Source organism: Sus scrofa, chromosome 2, assembly GCF_054392235.1.
Source record: "Sus scrofa isolate SSC_HxYL_T2T_F1_AM1 chromosome 2, Sscrofa_HxYL_maternal_Yorkshire_Landrace_v2.0, whole genome shotgun sequence".
NCBI lineage: Eukaryota > Metazoa > Chordata > Mammalia > Artiodactyla > Suidae > Sus > Sus scrofa.
In genome coordinates, this window is record NC_139384.1 from 113,035,016 (window position 1) to 113,056,503 (window position 21,488).

At 44.7% G+C, this 21,488-nt stretch overlaps 1 protein-coding gene across 1 annotated transcript in view; it reads left to right on the top strand.

Annotated features, from left to right (window-relative positions):
- The first annotated feature begins 976 nt into the window (after positions 1–976).
- The window catches only part of LOC146405651 (uncharacterized), a 467,211-nt gene continuing 446,699 nt past the window's right edge, over positions 977–21,488 (top strand). The window contains exons 1-5 of the mRNA XM_085011721.1: positions 977–998; positions 1,608–1,686; positions 2,020–2,067; positions 2,310–2,668; positions 5,442–5,514. Coding sequence (XP_084867847.1) covers positions 977–998; positions 1,608–1,686; positions 2,020–2,067; positions 2,310–2,646 — 486 coding nt within the window. The 3' untranslated portion in view covers positions 2,647–2,668; positions 5,442–5,514. The remainder of the gene's footprint in view (positions 999–1,607; positions 1,687–2,019; positions 2,068–2,309; positions 2,669–5,441; positions 5,515–21,488) is intronic.

A 21,488-nucleotide genomic window follows, 5' to 3' on the forward strand; every position in this document is an offset into this window, starting at 1 on the left:
GTCCCCCAGCACCTCCCAGACAAAAGCCTTTTGTCTGAAGGCTTGGGGATGGTGCCACCTCGCAAGCACCAGTTTCCGCGTGGCTGCCCCAGTGGCAGGGGGATGGGCCTTCCCTGGAGGCCAGGGAGCAGGGAGAGTGGCTGGGTCCCAGCTTCCTGGCTCCTCCCAGGTAGGCTGTGCTTCAGCATCACAGCCCTCTCACGCCCACCCATCTGCTCCCTCCCAGCCTCTAGGTGGACATCTGGCACTGTTTTCTGTTGCCTTTAGGACTGGTTGGCTTCATGGGGAAATAAGCATTGGCGTTAGTGGATGTGAACTCCAGCCGTATGGGATGGCTGTAAGGAACATGTCACTCGGATTACCCAGCCGGGTCACATTGCCTCCCAGAAAAAACTGTCACGCTGTCCAGAAGGTTTTCACTCAAGGGCAAAAGACTGGCAACATCTCTTTGCCAGTTTTCGTATAAGTGCACGACAGCATTTATGAGATAATAGTACTTGGTTTTTGTTGTTGTTGTGGAAGCGATAACCAGCCAACTCAGCCTCTGCAGAGCCTGGAGCAGGACAGCATGTCTGCCTGCAGCTCGGTGCGGAGGGCATTTTTGCTCCTGCACAGGGCAAAGCTAGCCTCTCCCAAGTCCTCAGAGATGGTGCTGCCATGTGTGGTTCCTTGCGCCTGCCCTGTGTTCCACAACTGGTATGTGGCCCAGTCCACAATGCTGCTTTCCTCATCCCCCTGAGAAGGGCCCCAGCCGCCCTTCGGACCCGGTGCCTCCCCTTCAGAGATGCCCAGGCGAGCTCCGCCTGTAGGTCCTCTCATGGCCCTGGGAGGCCTTGTTTGTTTTTGCTGTCAGAGGCCAGTCTGTCCCCTGACCTCTGACCCAGAACTGTTTGTTCCAACCGATCCCAGTCTGTTGCCCTGGCTCAAAACAAAGTGGATGAAAGCTCTTTCCTCAGGCCCTGCTTTTTTGCCCGAGATGGGGGCAGTGAAAATGAGTGGTGTGATCATGTGGCTGATGAGTCACTTGGGGCCATAAATGACCAGAAAAATATACTCTAGTTTAGGGCCGAGTAGGGCACTAACAGCTGAAAAGCAGTAGAGCAAACGTTAAGATCATAGTTTTCCAGCCAAAGAGAACTGGGCTTCGGTCCTGCCTTGGACTCCTCTGAGCTGTGTAACCTTAGGCAGACCTCTTAACCTCTCTGGGCCTCGGTTTCCAAATCTGTAAAACAAGGTTGATCATAGTGCATATCTTATAGAGCAGTTGTAAAGATTATATGAAAACAAACAAAGCATCAACAACAAAACCCACAAAGGTAAGGCACCTACTGCCTGGCATAAGGAAGCTCTCAAGATACTATAGTGTTTATTTGGTCGCCAGGAAAATCCCAAAGGATCAATGTGTTGGGTCACTGGTGCTCCTAGCACCATCAGCAAACATGTCCACGTTGCCAAAGCAGTATCGCCCTTCCTCCAACACCTTTGCTTTGTCTTTCAGGTCTCCTGCTTCCACAAATGTCCATGGATCGAGGTCAGTAACCTCTTAGGCAGGGAAGGTCACCTCATGATTGTGACATACGTGAGCACATCTCTGAAGAGCCAATGAGGTTCTGGCAAAAACCCCCACAGGCTGACTTGTCTGAGTTTCCTGACATGCCCACTACCAGCCGCCTGGAAGCCGCTGAGGTTTGATTGCAGGCTGCTCCCTCCCACAGCTGGCTGGAGTTTACTTCATTTAGGAGTCAGCCCTTGATCTCCACGATGACAGCCAGTCCTGCCTGGCTGGGGGATTGTGACAGCCTTTGTTTCCATGTGGGCCAAGTCTTTTGACAAGAGGGGAAAGCTCATTAGTTAGCTGTCATCCTCAAACGTGGTTAGGTTATGAGTAATTCTACTAGGAGAGCCAGGGAGCTGGCAGCTCGTTCCATAGAGATTGTTTTATCTATTTGTACAGAGTAGTGGGAGATTAACTGGGATATTTTATGTAAAAGTCTCTGTCAACTGTGGATGTGCTTACAGATCCAGCAAGGGGGACGAAGATGATTCCGCTTTACCTACCTCTGGGAGGTCAGTGCAGACACACCTGAATATGCAACCTGGCTGTGCCTCCACGCGCGCGTGCACACACACACATGCATACACACACACACACACATGCACACACACACACACATGCACACACACACACACACATGCACACACACCACCCACATTCTATGGTGAGGAAAGGATGGTGTGTAGCCTCGAGGACAGGTTTGGATAAAGGGTGCCTATTTCTGCTATAATGTTTTGGTTCTCCTTCTCGGCAGGGCCCGGCTGTTGCCTCAAAGCCAAAAGCGCCAACAGGACTTTTTGGTCTCCGCGGTCAACTCCAGTCTGCTGCTCCATCACTCGGCTTCCAGCAGGTGGCGCTGCGTCCCGCGTAGGCCTGGCCCGCCAGTCTTAGCTCCCCGGCAGGCTCAAAAGATACCAAGAAGTCGGGAAGTGGTCCCCGCTCACGTAGAGCCGCTGCCTTGGCGAACGCAATTGATGACACAGCGGCCTGACGCGGACCTTTGTCAGAGAGATGGGATTTGGCGTTTCCGCAGAACGGAAAACAAAGTGCTTCTGCCTGCCGGGCCAGAGTTGACATTTGCTCACCATTGATTCCGGGACGTTTACAGGCAGCGTGAGTTCATGTGAAATTGCAGGACTTTGCCATGAGTCAGATTCACTTTCTGTAAATCAGAGTCAACATTACACTTCCCCGCCCCTTGGGCCATTACTTGAATTTTTAGTTCACCCGTTGTATTTGTACTGAGGAGATTCAAGTATTTCATAAGCACTTTTTTTTTTTTTAAAGGGCAACACCAACTTGGGACAGATTGGTTGTTTGAGATTTTTGTCATTCTTAGCTCCCCATATAGGTTGGCCTTATGTAGTATTTACATGTTCAGAAGTATGTCATGTAGAAATTCAAGCGAAACTTGAAAAACATTTTCTGGCAGGAAGCCCAGGTGGGGTTGTTCATGGAGACAATGATGACTGGACCAGGCGTGGGAGGGAGCAAGACGCATAGATGAGGCAATCGGCCTGGAGCTTTTTTAACACGTAGACAAGAATGTAGACAGCGGATTAGGGCAGAATTTTGATGGTGGGAGAAAGAGACAAGATGGGGTTAAAAGCAGAGAGAGGAGTTCCCATCTGTGGCGCAGTGGTTAACGAATCCGAAGCCACAGCCACACAGGATCTGAGCCCCTTCTGCAATCTACAGCACAGCTCACAGTAATGCTGGATCCTTAACCCACTGAGTGAGGCCAGGGATTGAACTGGCATCCTCATAGATATTAGTCGGGATCATAACCTGCTAAGCCACAATGGGAACTCCCATGTTCTTAAGTTTACAAGTTCAGCAGTATATTTCTGCATCGTTTCAAAACTTTCCTTTCCTATGTAAGTTAATATTTAAGCTTATGGAAAAATCATCTAATGCCTATATTTACTTTGAATTTATTTTGGTAAAAAAATTTAGTTTAGGCGTTTCCATCGTGGTGCAGTGGTTAACAAATCCGACTAGGAACCATGAGGTTGTGGGTTCGATCCCTGGCCTTGCTCAGTGGGTTAAGGATCCAGTGTTGCCGTGAGCTGTGGTATAGGTTGCAGACGCGGATTGGATCCCACATTGCTATGGCTCCGATTTGACTCCTAGCCTGGGAACCTCCATATGCCGAGGGAAGCGGCCCTAGAGAAGGTAAAAAGACAATAAATAAATAAATAAATAGCAGAAAGAAACAACAGACCTGGGAGGGTTTGAAAGGGTTTGAGCAGGCAAACAAGGAGCTTGATTAATACCCTGCATTGACATCAGGTGAAGCACCTGAAGAGCATTAACTTGGGAGGAGTTGGGGGCACGGGAAAACCTTTGATCCAGTGGGCGAGGGCTGGAGTGCCGGGGCCCAGCAGCCAGCCTGAACTTGAAGGCACATCAGGGAGCGTCCCCCGGACCATGCAAAGGTGGTTCCCTCACCTTCCTCCCCCTTGGGCTGCTTCTCTGCCATATTTAGATTGGAAATACTTTCCAGAGAAATTCCCTGCATCCTCCTTCCCAGTTTCAGCTAATTGTTTCCCCAGGATTTTTTTTTTCTACTGATATCCAAGCCTCTTTTTTACCTTGTGAAATCGCATTATCTCCTAAAAGTTCTACAGAAATGTCTATGCCTGGCTGAATTTTTTTGTCTTTTTATATATGTATTATTATTTTTATTATTATTATTTTGGGGTCCTTTTAGGTTTTTACTGAGCAAAAGTATCTTTGGTGACCAGAGAAGGTAGGAAACCATCTGTGGCCTTTCTTGAGCTCCCTTTTGCTTCCAGGTCTCCCAGGGGCGGGTTGTGAGGGGTGGGGTCTCCTGCTGCCCTGCTGATCTCTTGCTTTAGTGGGATTGGGTGGGGGCTACGGGAGGGATGTGAGTACACGCCCTAAGCACCCTCCAGACGATAGGCTATGGACGTTGCAGGTGAGTGAAGAAGCAGACAAAGGAAAAAAAAAAAAACAAAAAACCAAATACTCTGAAAACCAAGTCCAGCAGATTTTAGCTTTGCCCAACTTAACTCACCCTCAAATCCACCCCTCGGGGACATAGGAGGAGTGATGCTCCTGTGTGTAATGTATTCTCACGGCTGTATTCCACTTTATGAAGGAGGCTTGGCTTGTGATGCAACTTCTACCCTTCTTCACTCAGTGAAACATATGAAGGAAATGAAAGAATTCTCATTCTTTTTTTCAGGGCTGCGCCTGAGGCATGTGGAAGTTCCCCGGCCAGGGGTCAAATTGGAGCTCCAGTTGCCAGCCTACAGCAACGCGGGATCCGAGCTGTATCTTCAACCCACACCACAGCTCACGGCAACGCCAGATCCTTAACTCATTGAGTGAGTCCAGGGATTGAATCTGCATCCTCACAAACACTGTGTTGTGTTTTTTGATTTTTGTTTTCTTTTTAACTTTTTTTTTTGTCTTTTCTGGGGCCGCGCCAGTGGCATATGGAGGTTCCCAGGCTAGGGGTCTAATCTGAGCTGTAGCCGCCAGCCTACGCCACAGCCACAGCATGTGTTGTGTTTTTAACCTGTTGAGCCACAATGAGAACTCCAAGAATTCTCATTCTTTATGTGTGTACCATGTGTGTGTAGGTAGGTATTTTATGTGTCAACAGAAACAAATGCAAACTGATACTTGGCGAAGTAATAGATTATCATGATGCATCAGGACAGTAAAGTCACACACACACAATTACCCATTCTACCCCATTTTGGAAATGGGAAAACTGAAACTCCCAAGACCATGGTATGTCAGATGTGCAATTAGGTCTTCCAATTCCTGCCTTTAAACTTTTGCCTCTTTTCCTTTGTGTGGTGCCTGGGGACAGCCAGATGCTAGCCTGATAAGTGCCTCATTCCATTTTCAGGGGACCTGAGGTCAGGTGCCACCCCCAATTCCAGAAGCCTTGCCAAGCCAGTGCCAAGTTCCCCAACGATCAGGTGAGTGCTCTTCCCTGGTGAATCTGGTGTTTGTGACACATGTGGGCTGAGAAGCTGGCTGGCCTCTTGCTCAATATTCTCAAGTTGACAGCGTGGGTTTTCTGTAATTTGAGAGTGTGGCAGGGCAGCCAGGCATTTATCACACACCCCTCTTCTCTTCCTGAGGATTGTTTGCGTTATGGAGATTTCCTGGTGATATTTTTAGTGCCTGATTCTTCATGGTTGCTCAAGTTTTGGTGGCCGTGTTCCACTGACTAGCACAGATGCCCCTGCTAAAACTGATGGTTGTTGACGGGAAAGCCCGGGTACGGGCCCACAGCTTGCCTTATTGGTGTCAGCTGATTTTTCACATGTTTTCAGAGTTAACCTTCCAGAGTTACAGATTTTCCTTAGCCATCTGTCCTCATGCTGAGACAGAAAAAGGATGTCTTCTGGGGTAAAGCAAAGGGGATAGAGGCGGCGGATATTTACCCACCATTTTTTCCGGCTGTCCCCTCTCCCTGATGCTTGTTTCATGCCAGTTGGAGTTCCCCAAGCCCTGCGTCTGTGGGCAAGACTGCGGGAGGAAACCGCTGAGTCACAGCTTTGCTGCTTCTCTGTAATTACAAATTTTATCACCTCATCTGACATAGAAAGGGTGTTGGTTGGAAATAAAGTACATGTTGGGAATAAACTCTTTAGAAACGGGGAAAAAAAGGGCTTTTATAATGTGAAGGCTTTTTTTCAAAAGTCTGGAGCTAAGGTTATGAAGAAACGAAGTCATCTCCCCTTCCCACCTGTATAATTATGGAAATTAACACATCCGGTTGATAGCACTCTACAGTTGCAGTTCTGTCAATACATCTTCTGGATATTTTGTGGCGTGTTCTCTGCACACATGCCTGGCTAACACAGCATGCCAACCACCCCTCCCTGTCCTCTCTCCCTTCTTCTTTGCTGTGTACGCCGTCAAGACTATTCAGAATCACCTTCGCTATGAAATCTTCCTGTTCCCCTAGTAGATATCCCTTCATGCTATATTCTTTTGCTCTTGGAACTTAAAAAAACATGTTCTCAGAGTTCCCTGGTGGCCTAATGATTAAGGATCTAGTGTTGTTGCTGCTGTGGTGAGGGTTTGAGCCTTCATCTAGAAACTTCCATATGCCGTTCGTTGGTATGGCCAAAAACCCCAAAAACAAAAAAGCTCAATGTTCTCAGGTTATTCTCTGTGTACACCACATTGTCCACAGAGAAGTTCTTCCAGCCCCTACGCAATACCTGCTAATTCATTTTTTTTTTTCCTACAATTTTTATTTATTTATTTATTTTGCTTTTTAGGGCCATACCCGAGGCGAATGGAAGTTTCCAGGCTAGGGGTCAAATTGGAGCTGCAGCTGCCAGCCTACACCACAGCCACAGCAATGTGGAATCTAAGCCGCATCTGCACCCTACACCACAGCTCATGGCAACGCTTCTCAGATCCTTAACCCACTGAACAAGGCCAGGGATGGAACCCACATCCTCATGGATAATAGATTCATTTCCTCTGAGCTACGACAGAAACTCCCTAAATTAATTTTTTTATTAAAGTGTAGTTGGTATGCAGTGCTGTGCCAGTTCCTGCTATACAGCAGAGTGACCCAGGCATACACATATATATATACATTATTTTTCTCATATTATCCTCCATCAAGTTCTATTCCAAGTGATTGGATATAGTTTCCTGTGCTATACAGTAACATATCCATTCTTATCCATTGCTTATCCATTCTAAATGTAATAGTTTGCGTCTACTAACCCCAAGCTACCATTCCATCCCAACTCCCTCCCCCCTGCCCCTTGGCAACCACAAGTCTGTTCTCTATGTCTGTGAGTCTGTTTCTGTTGTGTGGATAGGTTCATTTGTGCCGTATTTTAGAAGCCTTTTTATTCTCCTTGTGGCCCTTCCTTCCATGGGGCAGTCTTAAGTATGAGTAGCATCTGATCTCAAATCTCTCTCATTTCCAGCTTCAACCAACTGGGTGCCCTCCCAGCCAAGCTAAGAACAAAGCCCCCTTTCCAAATACACAGTCTCCCCACATGGCCAGGGCGCACAAACTGATTCAGTTTCCTCTTCCTCCTCTACCCATCTATGACCTTGCTGATACCATCTCCTATTAGATGACAGATCCGGATATTTCTATTGCATGGTTGCTATTTGCCACATGCTTCCTGGACAGGTTTCCAGGTAACCTTAATGGCTGTGCTTCTGGGGAAGGAGGAGTAGAAAATAACTCACCTCTTGAGTAAGTGGTTTTAAAAATATAACAGCATTTAAAAGCTTTTAAAGAGCAGCTCTCTCCTCCAGGCCAATCCGGGCCCTGTTTGCTCTGCGATAGGAGCGCCTGTGATGCTTCGCACTTGGCAACCTCTGACGAGGACAGAAGGCAGATTTAAAGGCCAGAAGATTGATTTTTTCTGTGGAGGGCTTTCCGTGTGGGGCGTGGGAGAAAATCTCTTGGGGAAACAGTGGTCAGTGAGGCTCGCTTCGCCATATGCTCTTCATTCATGTGTGAGGCTGAACAAACTCTTTGTCCTGACAAGCCAATCCCAGACCACAGAGGTGGAGCAATTTATCCTGGAGGCCCTAAGGCAACGGGACTTGGAGGTGGGGGCTGTCATAGCTGTTCCTCCCACTCACATTTCCATCCAAAACTTGCAGGGGAAATGTCCCCCAGTTGCTTGGTGGTTTGCTTTGGTGTGGCCACCCAGGCTTACTTTGGTGCCACTGGATCCTGTGGTTCAAACTGGGCCTGACTGTCCGGTTTTGGAAATGGGGAGGCGTTTTCACCACTGCCAGGGCTTGGGTTTACCTTCCCTAGAGGCTTGAGCAAGAACCTCATGTTTACCAAATCCCAGGCTCATGATTCCTTCCTGTTAGGGCAGGAGGCAAAGTAGCAGGCATGTAATACCAAGGAGACATTGCAACTTCCGTCCCTTCGTTTCTGCTCCAACATAAAGATCCCAGGGAAAGAATAGGTATAGATGGGGTATTGGGGGCCAGGGGATGGTCCAATTGTGTGAGCTCAGCAAATATAATTTAAAAATTCTCACTGCAGATCAGATCATTAGATCTTCCATGTATAGTTTTATTTTTTCAAAATAAAACTCTTCTCAAAATTTTAAACCTAAGAGTTCTCGTCGTGGCGCAGTGGTTAACGAATCTGACTGGGAACCATCAAGTTGAGGGTTCAATCCCTGGCCTCCCTCAGTGGGTTAAGGATCTGGCGTTACCATGAGCTGCGGTGTAGGTCGCAGATGCGGCTCGGATCCCGAGTTGCTGTGGCTCTGGTGTAGGCAGGTGGCTACAGCTCCTATTCTACTCCTAGCCTGGGAACCTCCATATGCCACAGGAGCGGCTCAAGAAAATGCAAAAAAAAGACAAAAAAAAATTAAAACCTATACTATATATATTTATTTAGCATTTTTAAAATTGAAGTGTGGTTCATTTACAATGTTGCATTAGTTTCAGGTGCACAGCAAAATGATTCAATTATACATATATACTTATTTTTCAGATGGTTTTCCCTTATGGGTTATTACAAAATATTGAGTATAATTCCCTGTGCTATACAGTAGGTCCTTGTTGGTTATCTGTTTTATATATAGTGGTGTGTAGATGTTAAATAAAAAAGTATAGGTAAATCCTACACTACATTTTAAATACTCTGGGCAATGTAGTGTTTTTTAAGAAGTGCTATTGTGAGTCCTCTGAAAGATGTACACTCTCTACCTGGTTTATTTTTTGTGCAAATTTATATATCACTACATTAGAGCTTTTTAAAATCAAGCATTCACACAGTATTTGGTAATGTCTACTAGCTGCTAAATCAACCCCAAATGTTCTCTAGGATTTTTTACCCTTTGGTGTTGCCTTGAGCTTAAAACCCCTCAACAGCAGTTGCTGTCCCTCCAAGTTCATTGTCGTGGACACAGAGGCGATGGGCTTTTCCACCTTGGTGTGCACACTACTTTTCAACGTTTAAGGAAGTCTTGGTTAACATTGCATCTCCTGGGTCTCAAAATTAAAAATATTAATGTCCATTTTATGTAGTGGGTCTTATGGGACCTAATTAAAATATGCACATGAATCTTCAGGAGACCTGGGAGATAGGAGTCATGCAGTATTTACCTGTGTGAAGAGGCAACCTTACATTTTTTGGTGTTCATCAGCTCTGTGAAAATAGACTCCAATCCACCACCAAAACATCAATTGGCTTTTTTTTTTTAACTCAATGAATTTTATTACATTTATAATTGTATCAATTGGCTTTAAAGAATGAAGGTACTGAATTTCTACAATTTCTTTAGGTAATTGGGATGGGTGGAACCAGAGGAGCTAAAGCATTCATAGTAAGGCAGATTGAGGTTCAGCATGTGTCAGATTTTGAGCAGGATGGCACTCCCTGAGTCACATCCACTCTGGGTGGAAGATTAACTGGGGAGTGAAAGGAGCAAAAACCAGTCTGTCAGATGTTAGAAAGCAGGGCCTGGGAGTTTGTGTCATGCAGTAAGGAATCCAACTAGTATCCATGAGGATGCGGGTTTGATCCCTGGCCTCACTCAGTGGGTTAAGGAGCTGGCGTGGCTGTGAGCTGTGGTGTAGGTCTTAGGTGTGGCTTGGATCTGATGTTGCTGTGGCTGTGGTGTAGACCGGCAGCTGTAGCTCTGATTGGACCCCTAGCCTGGGAATCTCCATGTTCCATTGGTGTGGCCCTAGAAAGCGGGGAAAAAAAAAAAAAGCTGCTGCAGCTCTGATTCAACAACTTCCGTATGTCATAGGTGTTGCCCTAAAAAAAAGCAAAAAAAAGAAAGCAGGGGTCTGATGATGACCTATAGACTCCCCACAGATCAAAAATAAAAGATTCATTTTCTATCACCATCTATAATTCAAAATAAAGATTACTCAGGGCAACAACACAAATGTCTCTCATGGTAACTACCTAATTGATTCAAATGCTTGTAATTTCTCCTTTCTCTCAGAGTTGCTGCTGTCCTAAGCTTGGTTGGCCTGTTCCCTTGGTACACTTAGTGAGGGGGGGCAGGGGAGGTGGTCCTTTGAGAGAATGTATGTGCAAGGCTAGGGACAGCTTTAGCTGGAGGGCAGCGCTCCTGTCCAGCCACGGGACAGACAGAATAAAGAGACAGACCCAGTGTAAGCTCTAGAGTGGGTGGGTTTCAGGTTGTCTAGAGCAGTTCCTTCTAGGTCCCATGCACCGGGTACTTAGTGTTGATTTGCACACATTCATTTTCTGGCTGGAAGGCTGGAGGCAAACAGCTCATTAGGAAAATAACCAAAGAGCTAAATATAATGAAGGATGTAGGCAGCAGATCCCAGACGGATGAGCATGGCTCACAGTCCTTCACGGGGGAGCAGAGGCCAGGCCAAAGCGATGCGTCCGTCCCTCAAAGGCCACTTATCTAGGGCTTTGTCAGACCAGGAAGGGAAAAGAGTTTCAAAGGGCCTTTTGTGGAACACACACAGCTCTGGCCCCTGAGATTCAAATCAGGATCTGGCAACTTGTGTAGCAACCGCTTGTAAGCACAATGCTTAGAAACCTGCCAGGGGCCCTCCATCCTTTTTTTTTTTTTCTCTTTCTCCCCTTTTCTTTTTAGGAGCATTAAGATTTCCCTGTAGCTAGGAAAGAGATCACTCACAAAGAAAACAAGACAAAAATAACCCAAAGCTGAAGTTATTCATTTATTGTTGAATAAAACCAAGGAATGTCAGATAGCATTTTTTGTTGGATATTATTCAGAAAACTATACAGGAAATTCACTTTTAAAACTTCAAGACACTATTATTTGCGTGGTGGGTCATACAGCCTAATGGGTAATGGAATGGAATGTTGCCCTCTTTCTCTCTCTCTCTCTCTATATATATACATATACCAACCTGTGAATAGATCAGCGATAAGCTTGTTAAACATGGAAATGTAACTTAGATTCTCAATTATTTTTGACCTCTGGTTTCTTCTGCTGGATCCTATGTTCCATTATCATTTCTTTCTTTTGCTCAGAGTGGCCAAGAATGCTTTTATGTCCTTTTCTATCTTCAGTGAGTGTTATAAACACTAGGAACTCGCTCTCTCAAGAAAACCTGGGATTTGTGCCTGTGTTTACAGTCCTTCCCACTCCCCGTGTCATTTAGTTTTCAATCAGCACACAGTTCTTGTTTGTTTACTTAGTCTTCCTAGATCTGCACCCTCCCGGGCTCTGGGCGCTTCTGATTTTCTGTTGTGAGGAGAAGCCCGTGCCTCAAGGGAAAAGCTGAGCTCCCTGCCCTGGCTGGTGCCCACTTTCTAGTCTGGGGTCTGGGGCTGGTCCTTTAGGTTTTCTGAGCTTCAGGTTTTGTAACTGTTTACAGAGTTCTGGACACTGAACAAAATAATGACTCTAAAGGCCCCACTCAGATGCAAATGATGTGTTATTATTAGTAAAGTTTCTATTTTATTCCAAGACAAAGGAACACTGGTCGTCATTCGTTTGGTATTTCTTTTATTCCTAGCACTCGTTTTACATGTTTTTCTCTTCTATTTCTGTCCATGGTTCTCTTCAAATTTCATAAATTTAAAGTGATGTCGTCATCATTGAGTCAAGACTCTGAGTCAGCCATTGAGAATATGAATCAGCTGAAATTAAAAGGGGCATCATCTCCAGTCCAGTAGGATCTGACACTATGGAGTCAATGTCTCTTGAAGACAAAGAACTGTCTTTGGGTTGTAAAATTCCAAGTGAAACCATAAGTCAGAGTAATAAGCTGGAACTTCTAGGGCAAAGACCTAGGGAACTCAATAGGCAAAGAATAAAGAGAGGAATTTACAAATAGCAGCAGAGGGCAGTTTTGAACCTGTAGGCCTGGTAACCTATAATCATCCTTGAAGACAGGAATATCATAACCTCAGCAAGCTGAATAAAGGAGGCCAACCAATGAATGAAGCCTATAGTTATGCAATGGCTTGCCTTGCAGTTCAAAAAGCTTGCTGACAATAGGTTCTCTTTCTCTCCAGCCTTTCATTGAGGTTTCTTGACCCAGGAAGGTTGAACACCTGTTGGAAGGCCATGCCTAAACCAAATTCCTTAAATATTGGTCTTTATCATCTGCCATGTTTCAGTTGTGATTGATGTATTTTATAAACCAGTGATTTAAGTTCTTCTGTGAGACCCTAGTACAGAGAGTCTCCATCTGAATTTAAGCTGTAGCCCCTTTGGAAGTCTGGTGGGGCCTGTGGACTGCTTTTCAGAAGGATGCTCTTAAAAGTATCAAACAGGATACTTTAGACACTAAGAAAGTCATTTATATTGAAGAATAGTAGCCTGGGCTTATTCTGATTCCTAAGCCCGAGTGTCCCTGGCCTCTTCCTGCTCCCACTCTCACATCTCATCTTCATGTGGGCCTTTGGTTGCTTACCTTTATTGTGCTGTGAGTCCACTTTTGTACTAGCCTTCCTGGCTTCCTTAAGGGCCTTGGAAAACCTCACTTCACAATGACTCTGAAAGTTGATTTTGACAAGTTCTCTAAAACATCGACTACCTGCTGTAAGGCTATCTGGTCACCTTAACAAAATCACAAAACATGTATACCTCGCCTCTAGTTCCCAAATGAATTTTACCTTTACTACTTGCCATGAAACAGAAGTATGCCCTTTGGAAGGAGCAGAGAAAGTTGTGTTTTATATGTAGACACACCAAGAAGATACAAGTAATGCTCTTTGTCTTAGTCCATGTGACTGTTCTTTGGGCCAGAAGCACAGAAGCCACTCTGGTGGGGGCACTCATCTTGTGTCCACAGACATCCTAGGGGCTCTTGGATGGAATTCCTGGGATCTATATATTTGGATGGGGTAAAGACTCATTCATTTATTTTCACTAACCTGTAACGACCTGTAACTGAAATTTGACATTTCTCTCAATTCTGAAGATAGGTAACAAACCACAGTAGTTACTTGTGACTTTGTCACCAACCATTGATGTCAATACCTTGAAACCATTAATATTCATCACCACTTTGAAAATATAATACTTACCAAACCTACCAGTAGATCACATTTAATGTATTAAGTATCTATGTGACTTTATGACTTCTTTTTTAGATGTGTTTGATAACTATTCTTCATGTAATTTCAGCTGCAGCTCCCACGTCTGGGGCAGTCACAGAGTGTGGGCCAAACGAGGATTTTTTTTCTTTTTTCCCATTTCATAGTGAACATATTTGCAATCACCACCTCCACACACACACACATGAGTAGAAACAAAACAAAACCTACTGTTTTGATTTGGGGAAACTTGTTTTGTTTTAGGAGCTTAAAGGAAGCAAAGAATGTACTGATGTCCATGGTTAGGCAATATTTGTATAGAATGTATGCTCAGGGAAGCAAAGGGATTTTACATATCTTAGAAGTAAGATGCTTTAACCTTTCAGTGACATAGGTTTTAATTCTGGCCTCATTTTTTTAAGGAGATGTTGCTATGATATTTCTTTCTTTTTTTTTTTTTTTTTTTTGTCTTTTGTCTTTTTTTTGTTGTTGTTGTTGTTGCTATTTCTTGGGCCACTCCCGCGGCATATGGAGATTCCCAGGCTAGGGGTTGAATCAGAGCTGTAGCCACCGGCCTACGCCAGAGCCACAGCAACGTGGGATCCGAGTCGCATCTGCGACCTACACCACAGCTCACGGCAACGCCAGATCCTTAACCCACTGAGCAAGGGCAGGGACCAAACCCGCAACCTCATGGTTCCTAGTCGGATTCGTTAACCACTGTGCCACGACGGGAACTCCGCTATGATATTTCTCTTTTAATATGCACTCCTTTCGGAGTTCCCATTGTGGCGCAGCAGAAACAAATCTGACTAGGAACCATAGGATGCAGGTTTGATCCCTGGCCTCACTCAGTGTGTTAACGATCTGGTGTTGCCGTGAGCGGTGGTGTAGGTTGCAGACGCAGCTCAGATTCTGTGTGGCTATGGTGTAGGTTGGTAGCTGTAGCTCTGATCAGCAACCCTAGCCTGGGAGCCTCCATGTGCTGCGGGTACAGCCCTAAAAAGCAAAAAAAAAAAAAAGTACGCCTTCCACAGTAAATTATATTGGCTTCAGTCAAATTTTATATACAGACATATATAATATATGTCTCTGTGTATATATGGATATCTGTAAGCTTCGTCTTTGTACATGTTATTAGCTACTACCTGAATAAAGAAGCATCACCTGTAGAAAATAAAGGATAGTTAATCAAAGGGATGATGTCCACATGCTCATGTTTATTACTCACTTATTTGTTCCTGAGTCACACACACAGGATTTCCAAACAGATCTCTGAGGGAGCAGCCCATGCTTTGGTAAAGGTTGGGTCGAAACTGGGTGAGGGAATTGCTATGAAAAGAAGAGGAATTCAAGTTGTATGGTAGGTTTAGGAAAGGTAGAAGTGCCATCATTATTTAGAGAACAAGTGTACTTCTGAAAACGACTGCATTTCTTTTCTTTCTTTTTTTTTTTTTCTTTGTCTTTTTGTCTTTTCTAGGGCTGCTCCCATGGCACATGGACATTCGCAGGCTAGGGGTCGAATTGGAGCTGGTGCTGCTGTGGCTCTCAGAGCCACAGCAACGTGGGATCCGAGTCGCATCTGCGACCTACACCACAGCTCACGGCAACGCCAGATCCTTAACCCACTGAGCAAGGCCAGGGATCGAACCCACAACCTCATGGTTCCTGGTCAGATTCGTTAGCCACTGCACCACGTCAGGAACTCCAGCAACTGCATTTCTGAATGACACTACCTCTTGCTGGTGATGGAGGCACCATCACCTCCATCTCTGGGAGATGGGCCTGCTTGGCTGAAGGTGGGGATCTGGGAGCAGTGGTAGCTCCTCAGGTGCAGTGGGAATGTCATGGGGGCAAGGGGCCGGCTTTCCAGGTCAGCCTCACTGTCATCTGGGCCCTGGGCATTCTCAGACTTCTTTTTGGTTCCTGTGATTCTGAGAAGTGGTACAGTCTCACTCTGGTCCCCATTCGGAGGCTCTCCAGCCACGCGAATGCCATTCTCTGCACTCATGTGTGGTGACACTGGCCCGTGGCCTCCCTCCATGTCCATGCCTGTGCCCAGAGGCATAATGGTTAAAGTCCCAGCCATGGTTCTAGCCAGGGATGTGGTCTCAGAATTCAAATATTGGGAAAAGACTGCCATGAGCTTTCCCTAGAACTCATCTTTGCAGTGTTTTGAACGAAATTGTGAAATATTTGGGGTCCTTTGCTCCCGAGAAAAATTTGTTTCCTGCTTGTCTTTATAGGAGCCATTTTCTTCCTGGAATTTTTTTTTTTTTTTCAAACCGCTGCACATAGCGTTCTGGGAGCAGCAGGAGGATTAAAAATGACCTTTAGCTGAGGAACCAGGCAGCACAACTACAGGAGATTCTGACCTATTTTCTTTTTATGTGTGTAATATCGCACCTCTGTGAAAAACACTGGCAAGGTCCTAAACCAGCCTCAAGCAGACACTAAATATTCTCAGAGAGATGGCCTTGAATCGGTAGAGAAGCTGTTTAAATACACACCCAGGGAAACCCAGTTCAGATATTATAGGTGTCTCCCATTCAAAGCAGGCGTTGAGATTTCTTTTTAAAGAACAGAATATGGGAGAAGGTGTGCATTATGATAATACCATTTCCTTATGCCAGGATTACTTGACAGTTTGAGGAGCACTTTTGTGATTGTCGTGTTTGATTTTTTTTAGAGATAAGGTTAATAGAACAGAGGTGTAGTTGAGTTACACGGTTATATAACAGATGTAATTAATAAAGAGGTAAAACACTCATCTTAAAAAAAAAAACTTCCTTTGTATTAAGTAGTTAATAGGACAGAAGAGCTGTGGCAAAAGATGAAGTGTGTTGAACCAATAGAGTTAATTCAGAAAGAAAATAAACACCTCCTATGAGCTAGGCACTGTGTCGGGACCTTGACATGCATTATTCCATTTGATTCTTACAATAGATTGAAAGTACTTAGTATTTTGCCACAGAAGAAACTGACGGTCAGAGAGGAGTGATTTCACGGAGGCATAAAGTAATTGTACAATCTGAGAGGTGAGCCCGTGTTTGTATTGTAAAGCTGGTTGTCTTGCCATCATACCACCCTACCTCATGTTACTTATGATGAATGTGGCCCATCCTTTCTTCTCTTTCCTTTTACCTTTTTTTATTTTTTAATTTGTTTTGGTCTTTTTGTCTTTTCTAAGGCTGTACCCGCGACGAGGAATATGGAGCTTCCCAGGCTAAGGGTCTAATCAGAGCTGTAGCTGCCGGCCTATGCCACAGCCACAGCAACACGGGATCCAAGCCACATCTGCGACCTGCACTGAAGCTCACGACAACAGGATACTTCACCCACTGAGCAAAGCCAGGGATCGAACCCGCAACCTCATGGCTCCTAGTCGGATTCATTAACCACTGAGCCATGACGGGAGCTCCTTCCTTTTAATTTTTTTTTTTCTAATTTTTTTTTTCTGATGGGAACTCCTCTTTCCTTTTAACTTTTATGGTCCCTTCACAGGGTGTGATCACATGCTCCACGGTGCCTTTGAGCATCATTATCACCGTCATTGTAATGGTGAACATTTGCTGACCCCTTTCAGCATCTTACTGCTGTTACAGATTTCTCATTTTACCCCTGGTATACTCTCTGTTCTTTGGAAGTAGGTCTGGAGCCTTACTCGTTTATGTATCTTAAGCAGTCTTGTACATACTGTTCTGCATCTAATAAATACTCATTAAATGTTTTTGAATGAAACTAAGTGAAGCAAAATGCTCACAATCCAGGGAGCCTATTAAAAAAAAAAAAAAAAAGTTCCAGGAGTTCCTGTTGTGGTGCAGTGGTTAACGAATCCGACTAGGAACGATGAGGTTGCAGGTTCAATCCCTGGCCTTGCTCAGTGGGTTAAGGACCTGGTGTTGCCACGAGCTGCGGTGTAGGTCGCAGATGCAGCTCTGATCCCACGTTGCTGTGGCTCTGGTGTAGGCCGGTGGCTACAGCTCTCATTTGACCCCTAGCCTGGGAACCTGCATATGCCGCAGGAGCGGCCCTAGAAATGGCAGAAAGACAAAAAAAATAAAAATAAAAATACTGTTCCAGCTAAAGAATGGTTGTGTAAAGTTATATATTCTTTATGCCCTTCCATGAAACCTGCAAAAGGGATGAAGTTTAAAAGGATGAAATTTGGAGAGAAAAAATCCATCTGCAATGAAATTAGGAGATAGCTAAAATCTCAAATCACATTATCTGCCAGGTATGGTGTATCAGGACCGAGTCAAAGGAGGCTATAGAGAACTGAAACACACCTTCTGGCTTCCAATTAGGATTCAGATTTCTCTCAGTGAGGGCTGTAAAGGGCCCAGGTGCTGCTCTTTTTCTCAGAGCAAGTACTGAAGATGTGGGTGGGACACAAGAGAAATGCACCCCCGGGGAGAGGGGGTTGTTCTGCATTGTAGGGAAGTGAGGATGGTCAAAGAGACGGAAGCAAGTTACTGGGTAAGACGTGTTTATGTTTCCCCGGTAGAATTCCTATTGAGGTGAGGCAGAGAGATGAGAAAATGGTTCAGGACAACCCGCTCTGCAGTGGTTGATCAGATTCAAACAAGGGGCTACCAATAAATGCAAATAACCAACAAAAGATTCAGAGTCTCTATCATGATCTTTACTTGACGTCACTCAAGAGGTCACGGAATAAGGTGAATGTGGCTAAAAACTGCTGGGAGGGATCAGACCAGTCTGAAGCCTGTAGCTGCCTAGGGTTCTCCAAGCCAGGGAGAGAACTACATTAATTTCAGAGTCTAGTTTGTGTTTTCACGGAGACTTCAGCATACCAACATCCAAAGCAAATTAAAACCAAAAGGAGGAAAGAAACTCAACAATCAAAAGGCTGATGGAGAGGGAATTCCCGTTGTGGTGCAGTGGAAACAAATCCAACTAGTGTCCATGAGGACGCAGATTGGATCCCTGGCCTGGCTCAATGGGTTGAGGATCTGGCATCGCTGAGAGCTGTGGTGTAGGTCCCAGACGTGGTTTGGATTCTGATTTGCTGTGGCTGTGGTGTAGGCTGGCAGCTGTAGCTTGGATTTGACCTTTAGCCTGGGAACTTCCATATGCTTTGGGTGTGGCCCTAAAAAAGGCAAAAAATAAGGGAAAAAAATGGCAGATAAAGAATAATACTATTAAGGATTATTTCAGCAAACCAAAGAATCCAAAGAATATCAGGTATGTATTTATCTCCATTCCCAAAGAAACTAAAAAAAATATGTCAGTGTTCCCATTGAGGTGCAGTAGAAATGAATCAAGCTAGTATTCATGAGGATTCAGTTTCGATCCCTGGTCTCTGCTCATTGGGTCGGGGATCTGGTGTTGCTTGTGAGCCTTGGTTAAGGTCGCAGAAGCGGCTTGGATTCTGTGTTGCTGTGGCTGTCAGGCAAACTAGCAGCTGTAGCTACAATTTGACCCCTAGCCTGGGAATTTCCATATGCTGCAGGTGTGGCCCTAAAAAGCAGGAAAAAAAAAAAAAAGTCTTTTTGAAGCAATTTAAAAATGAAATATAAGAGATCAGAGAAACATAGGCAAAAGAAGATTAAATATATGAGTCATGAAGAAAAGGTGATTAAAATACCATCCTAGAAATGAAAATCATAACAGATGTTTTTTAGAACAGATGTTGTTAAAAACATATTTAGTGATTTCTGGCTTTAAAACCCCCAACCAGGAGTTCCCTTCGTGGCTCAGTGGAAACAAATCTAACTAGTAGCCATGAGGATGCATGTTCAATCCCTGGCCTCACAGGGACATTGCCATGAGCTCTGGTGTAGGTTGAGGCTTGGATCTTGCTTTGCTCTGGCTGTGGTATAGCCTGGCAGCTGTAGCATGGATTCGAGGCTTGACCTGGGAACTTCCATATTCTGTGTGTGCAGCCCTAAAAAGACAATAATAATAAAAAGACCCCCTAACAAATGAAATTAAGTAGAAGGAAGATGTCAGCTACAAAGAGAGCCAACAGCCAGTCAGGGTAATGGTGTTCCCTGAAGCAGGGAACAGAGCAAATGCAGCAGTGACTCCACTGGTATAAAATATGATCTGACTCTGCAGGTGAAGAGATTTGGGGGAGGGGAACCTGATAATAGAATAATCAATTTAAAAACATCGTTAAGTCTAGTTATTGAAATTTAAACACAGTATAAGAATTCCTAGGCCTTTAGGCGGAAAAAGCAAATTTCCTAGAAGGGGGAAAAGAGCAGGCTGATCTCAGATTTCTTGGCTGGGATATTCAGTTAGAGAAAAGAGTGGGAGTTCCCGTCGTGGCACAGTGGTTAACAAATCCGACTAGGAACCATGAGGTTGCGGGTTCGGTCCCTGCCCTTGCTCAGTGGGCTAACGATCCGGCGTTGCCGTGAGCTGTGGTGTAGGTTGCAGACGCGGCTTGGATCCCGCGTTGCTGTGGCTCTGGCGTAGGCCGGTAGCTACAGCTCCGATTGGACCCCTAGCCTGGGAACCTCCATATGCCGTGGGAGCGGCCCAAGAAATAGCAACAACAACAACAAAAAGACAAAAGACAAAAAAAAAAAAAAAAAAAAGAAAAGAGTGGACATCAGAACCCAGTTAACCGTAAAATGGAGCAAAATTAAGTCTCAGGAAAGGGGAAGGTTTAGTGTCACAGGACTGAGGCAGAACCTTGAATCCATTTAAATATAGAGCTAAACCAAATGTGTGTAAAGTTACGGTGAAAGAATAGAATGTAACCATTGTAAATCCTGAACATGTAAATGTATAAAAGGAACATGCGATATAATATGATGTAATAGGCCAAAGTAGTGGGTAAGGAAATTAGCATTTTTCTTCTTTCCTCATTCATAGCATCAAAGCTTGCTGAATTCAAGAAACAAAATATGCTTGATTGCTTTTAGAAATTGATGCACAATATTTAAAATTTTTGCATTTGTAAATGATTTCTGAACATCCTGTAAACACTTTGTGTTTTTTTTTCCTGCTTTAAAAGAGGACTTAGTGAGTAAGGCAAGGAGGAGATCATCAGCAGGGGAAGTGACTAAGGTTTTTTTTTTTGTCTTTTAATTTTTAGGGCCACACCCATGGCATATGGAGTTTCCCAGTCTAGGGGTCCAATGGGAGCTGTAGCCACTGGCCTGCGCCACAGCCACAGCAACTCGGAATCCGAGCCGTGTCTATGACCTACACCACAGCTCACAGCAACGCTGGATCCTTAACCCACTGAGCGAGGCCAGGGATTGAACCTTGGTCTTCATGGGTGCTAGTTGGGTTTGTGAACTGCTGAGCCACGAAGGGAACTCCAAAAGTGACTAAGATTGGAGTCACTTAAAGAATTTCTCTGGCCATTGTTGGTGATGATTTCAGTTTGCCACTATTAGGAATAATCTGAATCACATTCAGGAGTGGTGAAATTCTGAAATTTGCATATTAAATGTGGATACCATGCAGCTGTTAAAAAGAATGAAACAAAGCCAACAGGGACTAGCATGGAGTCATGTTAAGTAATGTTGTTAAGTAAAAAAACTACGTTGCAGACCTGTTGTTTGATAGCCTGTTTGAATGGAAGAAAAAACTGTGCATGGATATATACTCTTAGTGACTCCCTCTGGAGCCTGAGGTAGGCAAGTGAGAACAGGGACTTCTACTTTTTACTTTATTATGTACTGTCTGAAATTTTTACAAGAGTAGCAATAGCTTTTTTTAATTTTTATTATTTTGGCTGCCTGGCAGCATGTGGCGTTCCTGGGCCAGGGATTACATCTGAGCTGCAGTTACAATTTATACCAAAGCTTCGGCAACACTGGATCTTTTAACCCACTGTGCTGGGCCGGGGATTGAACCTGTCTTCTGGTGCTGTAGTGATGCTGCCAATCCTGTTATGCCACAGTGGGAACTCCTAGCTTTTTTTTTTTTTTTTTTAAT